Source organism: Corvus cornix, chromosome 6, assembly GCF_000738735.6.
Source record: "Corvus cornix cornix isolate S_Up_H32 chromosome 6, ASM73873v5, whole genome shotgun sequence".
Taxonomy (NCBI): domain Eukaryota; kingdom Metazoa; phylum Chordata; class Aves; order Passeriformes; family Corvidae; genus Corvus; species Corvus cornix.
This window is the reverse complement of record NC_046336.1, coordinates 13,904,430-13,920,450: the sequence shown is the minus strand read 5'-3', so window position 1 is coordinate 13,920,450 and position 16,021 is coordinate 13,904,430. Positions and strand designations below refer to the sequence as shown.

General features: G+C 59.6%; 1 protein-coding gene across 1 annotated transcript in view; it reads left to right on the top strand.

Annotated features, from left to right (window-relative positions):
• Window positions 1-15,472, top strand: part of SLIT1 (slit guidance ligand 1) — a 61,332-nt gene extending 45,860 nt beyond the window's left edge. Inside the window, 30 exon segments of the mRNA XM_039554001.1 lie at window positions 359-430; window positions 682-753; window positions 860-931; window positions 1,054-1,197; window positions 1,346-1,509; window positions 1,620-1,643; window positions 2,093-2,237; window positions 2,373-2,447; window positions 2,676-2,819; window positions 3,078-3,221; window positions 3,339-3,505; window positions 4,561-4,693; window positions 5,787-5,855; window positions 6,238-6,309; window positions 6,532-6,603; window positions 6,902-6,973; window positions 8,497-8,660; window positions 9,015-9,139; window positions 9,370-9,467; window positions 10,125-10,264; window positions 10,642-10,735; window positions 10,909-11,046; window positions 11,451-11,688; window positions 11,776-11,906; window positions 11,998-12,152; window positions 12,223-12,378; window positions 12,381-12,434; window positions 12,437-12,509; window positions 12,861-13,072; window positions 13,163-15,472. Of these exon segments, the coding sequence (XP_039409935.1) occupies window positions 359-430; window positions 682-753; window positions 860-931; window positions 1,054-1,197; window positions 1,346-1,509; window positions 1,620-1,643; window positions 2,093-2,237; window positions 2,373-2,447; window positions 2,676-2,819; window positions 3,078-3,221; window positions 3,339-3,505; window positions 4,561-4,693; window positions 5,787-5,855; window positions 6,238-6,309; window positions 6,532-6,603; window positions 6,902-6,973; window positions 8,497-8,660; window positions 9,015-9,139; window positions 9,370-9,467; window positions 10,125-10,264; window positions 10,642-10,735; window positions 10,909-11,046; window positions 11,451-11,688; window positions 11,776-11,906; window positions 11,998-12,152; window positions 12,223-12,378; window positions 12,381-12,434; window positions 12,437-12,509; window positions 12,861-13,072; window positions 13,163-13,407 (3,664 nt within the window). The 3' untranslated portion in view covers window positions 13,408-15,472.
• Window positions 15,473-16,021: the final 549 nt, after the last annotated feature.

Sequence of the window (16,021 nt, the reverse complement as noted above, 5' to 3'; positions counted from 1 at the left end):
AGCTGCATTAAAAATGTAAATAGAGAAACAATCTCCTTAGAGGAATCCAATTATGGTGCAAAGCCCGTTCTGGGATGGTGCACAAAGCATGTGGGAGGCAGCAGGCACCCCCAAACCCAAGGTGCTGGGGAGGAGAGGTGCTTCCCCCACCCCAGCCACCATGGTTCCCCTACCCGTGGCACCTCTCCCTGATGGAGAAAGCCCCAACCACAGGATGCAAGTTGTCTCTGGGCAGAATATTTCCACACATGCGGGGTAGCTTACTGCGACCGTAGGTCCTGCAGCCCCCAGCTCTGTCAGTGGGGTTCTGGGGCTTGGCCAGCCCTAGAGCCCTCATGTCTCCGTCTTCTCTTTGCAGACGTCTGGAACTCAACGGCATCAAGTCCATCCCCCCAGGAGCCTTCTCACCCTACAAGAAGCTGCGGAGGATGTAAGTGTGCAGCCTCTACCAGCTCATCCTGAAACCCAATACCCTTCACCCTGCCGGCCACTGCTGAGAGCTGACAGACATGGGGCACTGCTGTGACATGGGTGCCCCACATGGCAGCACTGGTAGGGGGTCTTGGATAACCCCAGCTCTGGATATTGGGTGTTGGGGGTGGTCCCCTGGAACTAGCAGAAGGGTGAGGACATGGCACAAGAGAAGAGGGTACCAGGCCACCTTCTCCCTTTGGGTTTCAGAGACCTGAGCAACAACCAGATCTCGGAGATCGCCCCTGATGCCTTCCAGGGGCTGCGCTCTCTGAACTCCCTGTAAGTGCCTACACTGGTGTGGATGGGGTGGGGTGGATGTTGCACCCCCTTAACCATGGCCCACACTGCTCTTCTCATCTCTCACACACTGGCCTTTCTTTCCCAGGGTGCTGTATGGCAACAAGATCACGGACCTCCCCAAGGGTGTCTTTGGAGGACTTTTTGCGCTGCAGCTGCTGTAAGACGCCAGTGGCTGTGTGGGATGCTTTTCAGGGACACAGGGAAGCAGGACTGAGGTGCCTAGCACCCATGGTGCAGTGAAGGGGGGTCCCCAGACTCACATCCCTCCCTCCCTGCCAGGCTTCTCAATGCCAACAAGATCAACTGTGTGCGGGCAGATGCCTTCCAGGACCTGCAGAACCTCTCGCTGCTCTCACTCTATGACAACAAGATCCAGAGCCTGGCCAAAGGCACGTTCACCTCCCTGCGGGCCATCCAGACTCTGTGAGTGTCCGCATCAGCTCCCATGCCTGGGCAGTCGAGCCTCTGGGGGAAAAGCATCTCCAGGGCTGGAGCTGGTGATCACCCACTGCCTCTGGTGGTGTGTCACCCACTGTCCCTGGCAATGTGTCACCCGCTGTCCCTGGCACAGGCACCTGGCCCAGAACCCTTTCATCTGTGACTGCAACCTGAAGTGGCTGGCAGATTTCCTCCGTGCCAACCCTGTGGAGACCAGCGGAGCCCGCTGTGCCAGCCCCCGGCGCTTGGCCAACAAGCGCATCGGCCAGATCAAGAGCAAGAAGTTCCGCTGCTCGGGTGAGAGCTGTCCCCAGCCCTGTCACAGGCATCCTGCAGCCTGGCTGTGCTCGGCCCTGTCGCAGCCTGGTGTCTGTGTGCAGAAGGCTGATGTGCTTTTTTCTCCACAGCCAAAGAGCAGTACTTCATCCCAGGTGAGCGGAGGAGCCACACACGTGTACATGGGTGTGTGCATGGTGCCCTTTTGGCCAGGCTGCCTGCAGGGGTGTTGTGCGAGAGCTCTGTGGTCTGGCCCAGCAGAACCACGCTTCATTTCCCATGTGCTGGGTACCAGGATGCGTTGTGGCATCTCCCATTGTGCCGTTACCTGCGTGGGCAGGCAGAGAGGCGTCTCCAGGGTTCAGCTCTGTTCACAGGAGGGTGGTGGGCAGTGCAGCACCCAGTGTACCCAGGACAAATATCCCTGCAGATAAGCTGCTTTGGGTGTGGAGAAGAGTAATATGTGCACAGGGGCTGGAATGAGGGGAGCTGGGGAAGAGAATGAGACCGAGTAGGGATGTGGGAGGCTCAGAGGGAGACGGGGCAGGTGCAGCCTCCTGTGCCTCTGCCCGTGGGAGCCCATGCTGCCTTCACAAACACACAGGGACAGAGGATTACCAGCTGAACAGTGAATGCAACAGTGACGTGATTTGCCCCCCAAAATGCCGCTGTGAATCCGGTGTGGTCGAGTGCTCCAACCTGAAACTCACCAAGATCCCAGATCGCATCCCACAGTCCACAGCTGAGCTGTAAGAGTCTCCTCGCTCACTCTGCCTTCCCTTCTGCAGCAGGCACCTTGCTGGCATTGGGGTTTGGCTCAGGGTTTGGCTGTGCCAGCACTTTGCAGCCATCTGCTGAGCTCTTTTCACTGCTGCCCACTCCAGACGCCTGAACAACAATGAAATCTCCATCCTGGAGGCCACTGGCATTTTCAAGAAACTCACACATCTGAAGAAAATGTGAGTATTGGGCAGGCACAGCCATGTCAGGAGTATCTGAGGGCTGGAAAGGCACATGGGAGTTCTGATGCCAGGGCAGACAGAGGCATGAAATGGAGGCCATGTCCCAGCCTGAGGGTCCTCTGAGGGACTGGAATCACAGGGTGCTTAGTGGGATCTGGGGGAGGCAGAGTTCAGGAAGAGGTCAAGGCAGAGCCCTCATCCCAGCCTGCTTTTTCCTCTTCACAGCAACCTCAGCAACAACAAGGTGTCAGAAATTGAGGATGGGGCATTCGAGGGGGCATCCTCTGTCAACGAGCTGCACCTCACTGTCAACCAGCTGGAGTCTGTGCGGAGCGGCATGTTCAGGGGCCTGGACGGGCTGAGGACACTGTGAGTCCCCTCTCCTCCATGAGCACCCAGATGGGAACGTCCCTACTCCTTGCCTCCCTGCAGGGCCACCTCAGGAGTGCTTTGCCCCCCAGCTGGCTGTATCCAGTGCTGGGGGGGCAGGCTTTTGCTGCTCAGGGACTTGCTCAGGCTCATTCTGCTGCCCAGCACTGAGGTGGGCACAGCCCGGGCACTGCTAAGGTGGGTTCCCCCATGGCGCCTGCCCGTGTTGTAGGTGCCCTTGTTCTCTTCCCTCTGCAGAATGCTGAGGAACAACCGCATCAGCTGCATCCACAACGACAGCTTCACAGGGCTGCGCAACGTGCGCCTGCTCTCCCTGTACGACAACCAGATCAGCACAATTGCACCGGGTGCCTTTGACACGCTGCAGTCCCTCTCCACACTGTACGTCCTGGGCTCCGGGGGGATGCTCCCAGCCTGTCCGCATGACATGGGAGGGCTGCAGGTCCCCTTGCCTGGTGGCTGTTCGGGTGCTGCCCTTGTGCTCCTTCCCATGTGCAGGAACCTGCTCGCCAACCCCTTCAACTGCAACTGCCAGCTGGCCTGGCTGGGGGACTGGCTGCGCAAGAGGAAGATCGTGACAGGGAACCCTCGGTGCCAAAACCCCGACTTCCTCCGGCAGATCCCACTCCAGGATGTGGCTTTCCCCGACTTCAGGTGTGAGGAAGGTAACTCGTGGGCCTTGCGGTGCTGAGGGTGAGGGGAGACCAGGCTGCTCCTCCCAGGATGATACTGTGCTCCTTGTCCCAGCACCATCCTTGCCACCAGGATGTGCCCTTGGCAAGTTAAGGGGGCTCCATGAATGCCCTCCCCTAACGATACAAGTTTCCCTCCCTGGTACCCAGCCCTTGGGGCTGCACTCAGATATCCACTCTGGAGCCAGGAGAGGGGTTTGCAACCACTGCACCTTGAGGCTCTTGTATGTAGGTGAGTCTGTGCTGGCAAACGCTGTGCCCTGGGTGCTGACAGGAGCAGATGTGGAGGCAAAGCCCACTGGGATTCATCCTGCTCCTTCCCGCCTTCCCTTCTCAGCCTTGCACATGCACCAGAGCTGGGCAGATGGAGCAGACGGGGAGTGTGCGTGGGGAAAAAACCTTTTTTCTATACATTTTTTTTTAAATTTAGAGCAGCTTTTGAGCCCTCTGGAAAATATTTACAAACAAATCATCCTTTCTTCTGCTTTCCCTCCTCCACCACGTCAAAGACTGAAGGGTTGTATCCTGCGCCTTTCCTAACGGTGCGAGATAGCATACGGTTGTCCCAGGGATGCCTCTCCCGCAGGATTCCAGCGTCATGGCAGGGAGGGGGAGCAGTGCCAGCTCCTCTGGCTGCTCAGCATAGGCTCAGCTCCATCTAACCTGTGTCTGGGAGATGGATGAAGGAGGTTGTTTCAGGAGGATTTGCAGGGCTGAGCCCCTTCTTCTGTGCCTTTACCTCTGTTGTCCCTGTGACTGCATTTTTGCATGAAAATGGTGAAAATCAGAGCAGCCTTGAGCTGGTGGTATCCACACCAGTGGGGCAGGCAATTTCTGGGTGCAGGAGCAATTCCTGCACTGCTAACTCCTGACTGCTCTTGCCTGCAACATCCTGTTTTGGAGGCAGGGGAGAATGGTTGGCATGGGAGGGGAGCCATCCTAGGCAGGCACAAGGCATTGAATCTGGCCTCACATGATGCCCAAGGGCTGGACCCTGGTGACTTAGTGGCTTTCCATGCCTGGTGCAGGTAAGGAGGAGACCAGCTGCATCCCCCGGCCCCAGTGCCCACAGGAATGCACCTGCCTCGACACTGTTGTCCGCTGCAGCAACAAGCACCTCAAGGCCCTGCCCAAGGGGATCCCCAAGAATGTCACAGAGCTGTGAGTAGTGGGCGAGTACCCAAGCTCTCCCCCTAACCCTCCATCTACTTTACAGCTTTGGGTGAGGGGCTTCTGCTGTGGGGTTGCAGGTGTCAGGGCAGAGACTCCTGGGCTCCTCCCCACACCCCCATTCTGGCCTGGTAGTGGGAGTAGGACCCCCAGCCATCCAAGGGATCCCATCCAGCCCCAACACCAGCAAGTGGCTCAGCAAGAGTCTCTCTTACAATTCAGGGCTATCAAGGGTATTGTGCAAGAGGTGTTGTCACCCAGCAGCTGGGACCCTTGTCTTTGGCCCTTGGGAAGGGACAGCAAGGGACAACCACCCCCTGCAGCTGTGGTCCCCACACAGCCATGCAGCTCAGGGCTCTGTGGTTCCCAGGAGCCTGCCATCGGCAGCAGGGACAGGGGCACTCTGCCTCTGCCATCCCCTCTCACCACAGCTGCAGGGATGCCTTGGCAGTGCCAGCCCCAAGCACGTGGGCAATGGGATGTGGTTTGCCTGGGGTCAGCCACCCGTCACCGTGGGTGTCAGGGAGATACCCACGCAGCCATGCCAGAGCTGGATGTGCAGGCTCCGTGATGCCCATCGCTGCGAAAGTGGCTCTGTACCCCTCTGGGATGAGCGATGGCAGCAGGTCCTGTGCGCAGGGGCTGCAGGCACTGGCTGGGCACAGATATATATACATATATATACCTACCACCCCTGCACACCCCCCCCCACTGTCTTGCACACTCCTCCTCTCTCTGCATCCTCCGCCATCTCTCACATGCTCACACATGCCTTGGGAGCACTTACAGCCTCCCACGCTCACATCGCATGTGTAAATGTGGCACGTGGCTGGCTGTGCTTGCACGCGTTGGCTGCTGGGAGAGCATCCCCAGGGACGTGCCTCCAAACTCAGGTGTGCTAATGCACTCACACTCTAGCTCCCCTGCCAGCTTAGGAGTCCCCCGAGAGCACCTTGGGCCCTGGGTCCAGGAGGGAGGTCATGCTGGAGATGCTTCTTGCAGCCCTAAGCCCATGAAAGGGGGGACAGAGGGAGGGATCTCCTGCTTCTCATTCGCCCCAATGTGCTTTTGTTGTCCCTTGCAGCTACCTGGATGGAAACCAGTTCACTCAGGTCCCGGGGCAACTCTCTACCTTCAAGTATCTGCAGCTTGTGTAAGTAGCCGGGAGCAGGAGCCCAGGCAGCTGGAGGCATTGCTGGAACTTGTGGGTGAGGGCAGGGGCTGTCTCTGTGGTGTGTGATCCTGAGCAGGGGTCTGGCAGTGTTAGGGGACCCCTGGCATCCCTCTGTGTCCCCCCTCTGCTCTGGAACACAGCTGGCTGGCAGTGATGCTCAGCCTCTGGCTGCTCACCACCTGGCATGGAATAGAGGGGGGACAAGTGGCATTGCTGCCATCACCCTGTGCGACAGCCCTGCTGCTCCCTTGGAGGCTATGCTCTGCTGCTGTTTGCACCCCATTCCAGCTGAGCAGGCTGGGGAGCAGGGAGAGGGGACAGCGCCCAGCTGGCTCCAAGACCTGGGGTTTCTGTTTTCCAGCGATCTGAGCAACAACAAGATCAGCTCCCTGAGCAACTCCTCCTTCACCAACATGAGCCAGCTCACCACCCTGTAAGTGCGGTCCCTGCGGTGCCACACGGGGCTGCAGCCCAGCTGAGCCATGTGGGCTGTTCTAGGGGACCCCAAAGCCTGGGGGGTGCTGGGGACACCAGGGTCTCCACCCTCGGCCTGGGTGAAGCTGTGGTTTGAGATGCAGCTCACACAGGGGCAGCGTGTAGCCCAGGGCGGGTTCCTTGCAACACACACAGCTGTGTTGTCTGCTTCCCTCCGCAGGATCCTCAGCTACAACTCCCTGCAGTGCATCCCTCCGCTGGCCTTCGAGGGCCTCCGCTCCCTGCGGCTGCTGTAAGTACCGGCCCATAGCCCTGCTCACAGCCCTGCTTGGCTCCTTCTCTGCTGCTGCCTGTGTCCCTGTGTCCCCTGTGCCTGCTTGGAGCTGGGTGCAGGCAGGTAGGCAAGGTAGAGGCTGCAAAAGGAGCATAGGAAGGTTCATATGCTCTCGGAGCAGACGGTGCATTTGCTACAGTGACACTGTGGTGGGGGTCCAGTTCTGCCACCCACACCTGGACCCGTGGGGTGGGGCTGCAGTCCTTGCTGCCCACCTTGGAGCCCTGGGCATCAAAGGACCTTGTGTTCTCTTCAGGTCTCTCCATGGCAATGACATTTCCAGCCTCCCTGAGGGCATCTTCGCAGATGTCACCTCCCTTTCCCACCTGTGAGTATCTCCTCCCACTCCTCGGGGCTCGGGGCTGGATGCAGGCTCCATAGACCTTTAAAAACCACTGGGCTGAGCTTGGCTTCCCTGGAGGGTGAGCTGCCTTCTCCCGTCTTCTCTGGGCTGGTACCTGTGACATCATTTGTTGGATAGCGCTGTGACCTGCTGCCCATGCTCAGGCTCAGATCCAGATGTGCCGCTGAGTCTCCCAGTGCTGCTGGGATGTCCCTATGGTCTTAGGTAGATGTGGTGTAGGATCCTTCCCCAACCCACCAGATCTCTGGGGTCCCCCAAGATGTAGGTCAAGCCATGCAAAGTAGTGTCGCAGCTGTGGTTTGCCAGGGGCTGCTCTGACACACACCAGCGTGTTGCTTGCCTTCTGCCAGTGCAGTTCCCTGCAACAGCCCTCCAGTCTGTCATCAGGTATCCTCCTGCCAGTGGTGGTGTTTCAGCCCCTCTTTGAGTGAGCCTGCACCCCAGGAGCACTGCCCTATACCCACCACCCGGGGCCAGGGTTTAACTTTGCTCATAGTGTCTTTTTGGTCCCCTCCCTGTCTCTGCTAAGCTGTTCCCAGCTGCCTGCTCCTGGCATCCTGGGGGTCTCAGGCTGTTCTGTCAGTCTGCAAAGAGCATCTTGATTTCCAGTCCTGGCCTCCTTGTTTTTTGGGGAGCAACACTGCTTGCTCTGCTCCAATTTCCCTTGGCTGTGCTGCCTTCACTGCTGCCAGCCGACACTGCTGGTTCCCACAGGCTGAGCTGTGCCACAGCCAGTGCTGTGGGTGCTGTAGGACTGGGTTTGTCAGCCCCAGCAGATCTGCTGTCCCTACTGCCTGCCCTCTGGGCTGCCATCTCCTTCCTTTGTCACATGTGTTGGTCACATCAGCCCTCCATCACTGCTGACCTTTGCAGTCAAGGAGGATTCAAAGAGACACCCAGGCCCTCCGCCTCCCACAAATTCCACTGTTTCCGTACCCTTCTCTGCTGTGGAGCAGAGCAACCCTCCATCCTCCTCCTCCTTTCCCAGAGCAATTCTTCACTTTCCCCCAATGCTGTCTGCACAAGCTCTGGCCGTGACCCACTGCTCATTCCCACCAGCCCACTCCTGTGACTCTGTCCTGCAGGCTTGTGTGGCAGAGCCCGGGCTGGCCCTGCAGCTCCCATGCAGGTCCTGTTATTTCTGCATGGCCTCAAGGTACTCTGTCCAGTTTGCTGACCCCAGGCAGCTTTGCCCATGTACTGGAGAGGGATTGCCAAGAATTTCTGTGTGGACAGTGGAGGAGAGCCCGAAGAGGGCAGAGCACGAAGCACTGCATGGGCTGTGGGTCTGGCAGCAGGGTGGTCTAACTGGGCAGCATTGTGGGGCTGTGTGTCCCAGTCCTCCCATTGTGAGCAGCACCTCTGGTGGGTCCAGAAATGGAGGAGGACTGTTTTGCCCATCATGTGGCATCCCGGTCAAGTGACAGAGTTGTGCCCAGTTCCCTCTGTGTGGCAGCAGGTGCAATTTTGCCCCTCTCCTCATGCAGAGCCATTGGGGCCAACCCCCTGTACTGCAGCTGCAACCTGCGCTGGCTCTCCAACTGGGTCAAGACGGGCTACAAGGAGCCAGGCATTGCCCGCTGCGCTGGGCCCCCTGACATGGAAGGAAAGCTGCTGCTCACCACCCCTGCCAAGAAATTTGAGTGCCAAGGTGAGAGGTGCCCACGCTGTCTATCCATGCCCTCCCCTGGGCACCCAGCAGAGCAATGCTTTGTGAGTCTGGCTGGCTCCAGGATTTCATCTGTTGAGCTGCCTTGTGGAGGAGGGGGAGCAGCATGCTTCCATCCTCTTACCTGCCTGGTGGCACATCACTGGTGACTGAGCAAACTGGTGCCTGTCCCACTGCCTGGTGCACAGCCCCTTGGCAGGACAGGCTCTGCTCCCAGCAACACTTTGCCCCCACATCGGTGGGGTGCCAGCTTTGCCCCCACATCGGTGCCCACAAAAGGACGTGTCCCCATCACTCCTTGCACTGATGGTCATCTCCGTGCCTCCCGTCTCACAGGCCCACCCGCCCTGAGCGTCCAGGCCAAGTGCAATCCCTGCCTCTCCAGCCCCTGCCAGAACCAGGGCACCTGCCACAATGACCCCCTTGGCTCCTACCGCTGCGCCTGTCCCAGTGGCTACAAGGTACCCTGGTCCCTACAAGGTACCCTGATCCCAGGGGTCCCCAGTGCGTGGGGACGTGTCCCTGCAGAGGGCAGGGGAGCAGAGCAGGGCCTCTGCCATGCCCCTGGGGCTTGCTGTCTTCGGGTCCACCTACCCTCCCTGTGTGCCACAGCATCCTGCTGAGAGGGATGGGGAGAGCTGGGCGGGTGCTGTGGCACCCTCCTCGCTCCCACTTTTCCGTCCTTCCCCAGGGCAGGGACTGCGAGGTGGCACTCAGTGGCTGCTCCTCCAACCCCTGCGCCAACGGGGGAACCTGCCAGCCTCAGGAGGGGGAAGGAGCTGGGTTCAGGTGAGTGCTGGACAGGAATCCATGAAAGGTGGATGCTTGGGCAGTAGCAAGGGACCCTGGCATCCCATGGAGAGAAGTTCTGATACTTCCTTCACCTCCTGCATGCTCCCTTGGGCATATAGCTGGGACATTGCATTCACATGGGAGCTCCAGCTCATGTTGTCTGACTTCACCTCCCCATGCCTTCAGCCCAAAAGGCTCCTAGGCTGAGGTCAGTGGGGGAGAGGAGGGTACCAGCACCACAGGAGGACAGGGAGGTAGAGGGATTTGGGACTGGGAGTGGTTGCTGTGGTCCCAGAGTCGCTGCTGCTCCCTGCTGGGCTGCCTTACCCTCACAAAACCCTCACTGCCCTGAATGCTTTAGGCCACTCTGGGAATCAGGCTGCAATTAAGAGCTGAAAATAGTTGGCAGGCTGGGGTGAGGAGGTAGGCTGTGCAGCCCCTCTCCGAGCTGACAGGCCTTTCAGCCTGTTGTCGTGGCAACACAGCATCCTCGGGCACCACCCCTGTGCCCAGCATTTGACAGGAGGACACCAAACCCAGCTCTTGGTGTGCATGTGTGCTCTGTGCCAAGGTCCTGTGCTGATCATTTTGGGGGAGCCACCCAAAATATTCCATTTCGTTTTCCTCCTTGACACTGCCCCAACCCTGTGGCAGGTGCCTGTGCCCAGTGGGCTTCGAGGGCCCAAGCTGCCACACCACCAGCGACCCCTGCAAGGAGCACAGCTGCGAGAATGGGGGCTCCTGTGTGCCCAGTGCCACCAACTACACCTGCCTTTGTCCTGCCCACTACACAGGTACCTGGAATGGGGCCCAGCCATCCCCAAATGTCACAGACCTGGCACCAGAATGTGTCCAGTGCTTCTACCTACCCATGAGGGCTAAATAGCTCCTCTGCCTGCTGTCTCAATGCCCATTGCATGGCCTCTGGGTTTAGCTGTCTTGAGTTTGGGTATACCCAGCTGAACCCCACATCCTGGGATGCCCTCAGTTGCCTGGCTCAGGTGGGAGCTGCCTCTAGGGGAGCAGAGCCCTGTGCCCATGGCGTGCAAGCTGTGGGCTTGGCAGCTCCCTGCCTTCAGCTGAGTCCCCCAGGGGTTCCTTCTGCCCCAGGGGGACTGGGGCTGCTCCTCTGGTCCTGGAGCTGCTGGGCACCCCTTCTTCTGCCTTGCAGGGGAATTCTGTGAACAGCCTCCCAATTTCTGCTCAGCCGAGCTCAACCCCTGCCAGCATGACTCCACCTGCATCTCCACCAGCCAGGGGCCCAGGTGAGCCCCCTCCTCTCCAAACCTGCTTTTTCTGGCTGGCTGGGGGTGGGGTAGATTTGCTTTTTGGGGACTGCAGTGAGGGGCATGGAGAAGCCGGTGACAGGAGGAGGAGCAGGCACCCACTGGTGCAGGGGGGAAGGAAGGGGCAGCCTCGAGCCCCCTGCCTACCCCAGGTGTGAGTGTGCACCCGGCTACGTGGGGAGCAACTGCAGTGAGGACTTCGATGACTGCCAGGACCACCGGTGCCAGAACAACGCCCGCTGCCTGGATGAGGTGAACGGCTACTCCTGCCTCTGCACCGAGGGCTACAGGTACCACCAGGAAGACATGGGACACCTGGGGTAGTGGGGATGGTTATGTGTTGCTGTGCAGAAGGGACAAGTCCTGGCTGCCAAGTCCATCCATCCACCCACCCACCCATCCATCCATCCATCCATCCATCCATCCATCCATCCATCCATCCATTCTCAGTGTGAGGGGAAGGAGGGAGGCTGGGAGTGTGTGTCTCTAGGGGTGGAGGCTGGGGAGAGCCGGCATCACTGGGGAGGGACCCCAGGGCACAGCTCAGCATCCAGGCATCCCTCTGATGCCAGTGTCTGGAGAGCCTCCCCAGGGACCCCAAATCAGGGGGATGCTGTCAGAGCCCTATGGGGCAGTGGGCAGGATGTAGGGTGCTTTCCCAGCTCCCAGCCCAGCAGCACCCTTGGCCCCACAGTGGCCAGCTCTGTGAGATGCCACCCCACACTGCTGGCCACCCTGGCCTCTGTGAGCGAGCCGAGTGCCAGAACGGGGCCCCATGTGTGGAGCGGGGTGCCCGCGCCCTTTGCCAGTGCCTGCCTGGTTTCGGCGGCCCCAAATGTGAGAAGCTGCTGAGCGTCAACTTCGTGGACCGTGACACGTACCTGCAGTTCACTGACCTTCAAGACTGGCCCCGGGCCAATATCACCCTTCAGGTGAGGGCTAGGGGGGCGTGGGCACATTGAGGGATGGCACTGTGGGTCTGCCCCAGGGATGTGGGCTCCCACCTCTCTCTCTGGCAGGTCTCCACGGCTGAAGGCAATGGCATCCTGCTGTACAACGGTGACAGTGACCACATGGCTGTGGAGCTGTACCAGGGCCATGTGAGGGTGAGCTATGACCCTGGCACCCACCCCAGCTCGGCCATCTACAGGTACCTGGCACCCCTTCTCCACTCACTGGGGACCTCCACCCCCGTTGCTTTGGCCTGGGGGCGTCCCTGGTGACCCAGCCATCCCCGCCAGTGCTGAGACCATCAACGACGGGCAGTTCCATACCGTGGAGCTGGTGACCTTTGACCAGATGGTGAACCTGTCCATTGATGGTGGCAGCCCCATGACCATGGACAACTCGGGCAAGCACTACACGCTGAACAGTGAGGCTCCCCTCTACGTGGGAGGTAGGACATGGACTGGGTGATGGAGGGCATGAGGGGCATCCGGGTGCACTGACGGTCCTGCTCTCCCCAGGAATGCCTGTGGATGTCAACTCGGCTGCCTTCCGCCTCTGGCAGCTCCTCAATGGCACCAGCTTCCATGGATGCATCCGCAACCTCTACATCAACAACGAGCTGCAGGACTTCACCAAGACGCGGATGACGCCGGGGGTGGTGCCGGGCTGCGAGCCCTCCGCAAGCTCTACTGCCTGCACGGCATCTGCCAGCCCTCGGGCACCCAGGGCCCGTCTGCCACTGCGAGCCTGGCTGGGATGGGCCCCACTGCGACCAGCCCCGCGGCGGTCCCTGCCAGGGGCACAAGTGAGTGCCCTCACCCCATTGTCTGCCCTACCCGCCCCTCCCACTGGCTGCCCACCCTGCCCCATGGCTGGTTCCTGGTGCTGTGTCGTGTCAGTCCTGTGCCATCTCAGTGGTGCCGTGCCACAGCAGTGCCCTGCCATGCCACTAGCACTGAGATGTGCCAGGCTGTTCTGTGCTGGTGGTGCCATGCCAGAGCCACACCTGTGCTGTGCCATGATGGCTGTACTGTACCAGGTGGTGCTGTACCAGTCCCAGTGCAGTACTGGTGCTGAGCCATGCCGTGCTCAGTGCTGGTGGGCTGTGCGTGCTGGTGCCACGCCAGCAGGTCCTGACAGCACCGTGTGCCCACAGGTGTGTGCACGGGCTGTGCCTGCCCCTCGACGCCCTCTCCTACAGCTGCCAGTGCCACGAGGGCTACCAGGGTGCGCTCTGCAACCAGCCTGCCGAACCACCCGACCCCTGCCGCCACCAGCCCTGTGTCCATGGCCACTGCCATCTCACCCCAGGTGGCCAGCCCACCTGCGAGTGCCACGATGGCTACACTGGAGCCCTCTGTGACCAAGGTAGGTTAGGTGCTGAGGAGGTGGGTGTCCAGGGAGGGCAGCCCTATGCCACGACACCAGGCTGACCATTGCTGTCCCACTGTCCCACAGAGCCAGAGTGCCGCGGGGAGCCAGTGCGGGACTACCACCAGGTGCAGCGGGGCTACACCATCTGCCAGACGACGCGGCCGGTGGCCTGGGTGGAATGCCGGGGGACCTGCGGTGGCCCTGACGCCAGCTGCTGCACTGGGCTGCGGCTCCGGCGCAGGAAATACGCCTTCGAGTGCAGCAACGGTGCGACCTTTGTGGAGGAGGTGGAGAAGCCCAGCAAGTGCGGCTGCAGCCAGTGTCTGTGAGCAGCCACCGGCCCTGCAGAGCCGGGGGGCTGGCGGGGAGACGCCCCCAAGCCAAGGACCTCACTTTGCCCTGCGGGCATGATGCTGCTCTCTGGGTGTTCCGAACTGCAGCTGCATCTGAGGAGCCCAGCAGAGGGTAGAGCTGGTGCATCTAGAAGGTTGGGAAGGAAACAGAAAAAAAAGAAAAAGAAAAAAAAAAAAAAGGAAAAAAACCCCACAAACAAAGCAAATGTGTAGATAGAGAATTTTTTTAAGAACTGCAACTACACAGATGTGTGGATATGGAGTGGGAACCCTGCCCAGCTGCCCCATCCTCTCCCTGTGGCACTCTGCCTCCCAGCCAGTGCAGCCCCACAGCCACGGAGGGCAGTGCCTGCATCCCCAGCGAGTCCCCTCCGGCATCCCTATCTCTTGCATCAGCCCAGCAATCTGAGGGCTTTTTCAACACCTGGGACTGGAGGAGGGGGACCTGACATGGCAGATCCTTGTGAGCTATGGCAAGCTGTGGCTTACAGTGGGCTGCGTGGTGCAGCCAGCATCCTGCAGTCCTGGTGAGCCCAGACCTGGTTTCCCGTCCTCTCCTCCAGCAGCCCTGGTCTCTCTCCCTGCAGGTTGCTGGAGCCCAAAGTACCCCAGATAATGTCACCAGCTCTGTGGCCACAGCCTGACCCTCTGGTGATGCCCCCAGTCCGTGCATGCTGGCTGGGCTCTGCAGTGCACAGGCACGCATGGGTCCAGCCCACTGTGGTCACATCAGGGCCACGCTGGTGGAGCAGGACCAGGGCAGCGCCAGGCACACTGTGTGGGGGACAGGCAGCAACGCACAGATGTCCCTGAGGGTTCCAGTGCCAACTTGCCCTGTGCCATGGGGGCCAGCACTGTGCCGTTCATGTGGAGAGGGCCCCAAATACCCCTGGCTCAGCCAGCTGGCTCTGCTCAGAGGTGGGAGCTGTGTGAGGGCAGCACAGGAATCCCTTTTTTCCAGGCTCTGTCCTAGGGGAGCAGGCCTGCAGCTGGGCAAAAGTACCCCATGTCCCACTGACCCAGCCAGCAGGAGCAAGAAGCTGCTGGGACAGCTGGGGTGCAGGTTTGCCATGCCCGTCACTGGGCCTCAGTCTTGTGCGTGCCAAGTTGAAGAGGCTGAAGATGTCCAAACCTGCAAGCCTGGAGCCAACACCACTGCCAGGGCAGGATCCACCAGCTTGTGGACTGAAGTGCCCATACCCAGCATCTCTCCAAAGCCCACAGTGCCAGGGCATGTGCTGGGCTGGTGTGGGAGCAGGGGCACATGGGGAGCTTGTGCCGGGGTACAGTATGCACCCAACATCCACAGCAGCATCACCTCTACAACTGTGGGGGCCAAGGATAGTGGGTGCCCAACCTGGGACACTGCAGATGGCTGGACAGTGAAACACCACATCACCCTGGTGGACAGACTCATCCCAGAGCTGCAGTCCTGGGTCTCTCTATCGCACTGCTCCAGCACTTCGGCTTCAGGTCTGCACTGCCAGCTGCGGCCAGGCTCCAGGCATCTCCACGGATACACCCAGCTCTGCAGGTGCTGTCACCATCCCTGCTCACCACTAGCATCCAGGGCGTTTCCGCCACCACGGGGATGTGTTTCTGCCACAAATGCCCTCTCCATGGGAGCTCCTCTGCCACACAGAGGAGCTGGGATGCGACTCATTTTGCCTGTGGCCCGCCCAGGGCTTGGTTGTGTTGTGTTTCTGTTCTTGCTGTACGCTAACCGCTAAAGTATCTCTTTATACAGAATACTTACAGATTCTAATATATATTTGTATTTCATTTTGTTATAGTATTTTTATATGTTTGGGGTCAACAAATGATGTTTTCTTTTTGTTTACAGATGCTACTGGGCAGGAAAATGACGGTGGCTTTGTTTGGCCCGTGGGGTTTGTGTGTGTCACTATTGAAGACGCTGGTTTGTACTAGGCTGGCGAGGGAGGCGCTGGGCATCCTTCCGCTGGCAGAGGCTGTATTGTTTTAGGAGATGTTTGGTATTGTCTATGTTGTCTTCCATGTGAACATGACATTTATTCATTCAGAGGCTTGGCCTCTTCTTTCCTGGTGGGGAGAAGGGGGAAGCTGATGCTTGGGAGCTGCTGAGTGTGCGAGGAGGTGGCACAGGATGGAAAGAGTTGGTCCTGCCTTGGGGGATGATTTCCTACTCTTGGAGCAGCCCTGGCCAGCACTTCTGGCCAAAGTGTTGCCCCCATGGTGCAGGGACAAGCAGCCAGGGTTGTCCATGCAATGCCTTGCAAAAGCAGCCATCACTGCCGGGGTCTTGCAGGTGGGAAGCTGAAGGGCCAGCGCCTGCTGTGGGGATGGAATGGCTCCAGGGGAAACTGGGCACTTGTAGCTCTCTGGGGAAGGGAAGAGGGGGTCTGGGCAGCAGTCCCCAGGAGCACCAAGAGGTTGCACTGTTGGTGCCACAAACACAAGTCTGCCACAGCTCAGGGACTGGTGTGGGAGCACTGAAACCCCGCACAGGCATTTATACCCCTCTCCATAGGGAGGGTGTGACACTTGGAGGGTGCCAGCCTGCTGTGCCCTACCTCATGCACTCACTCACCTTCACTCTTCCCCACTTACC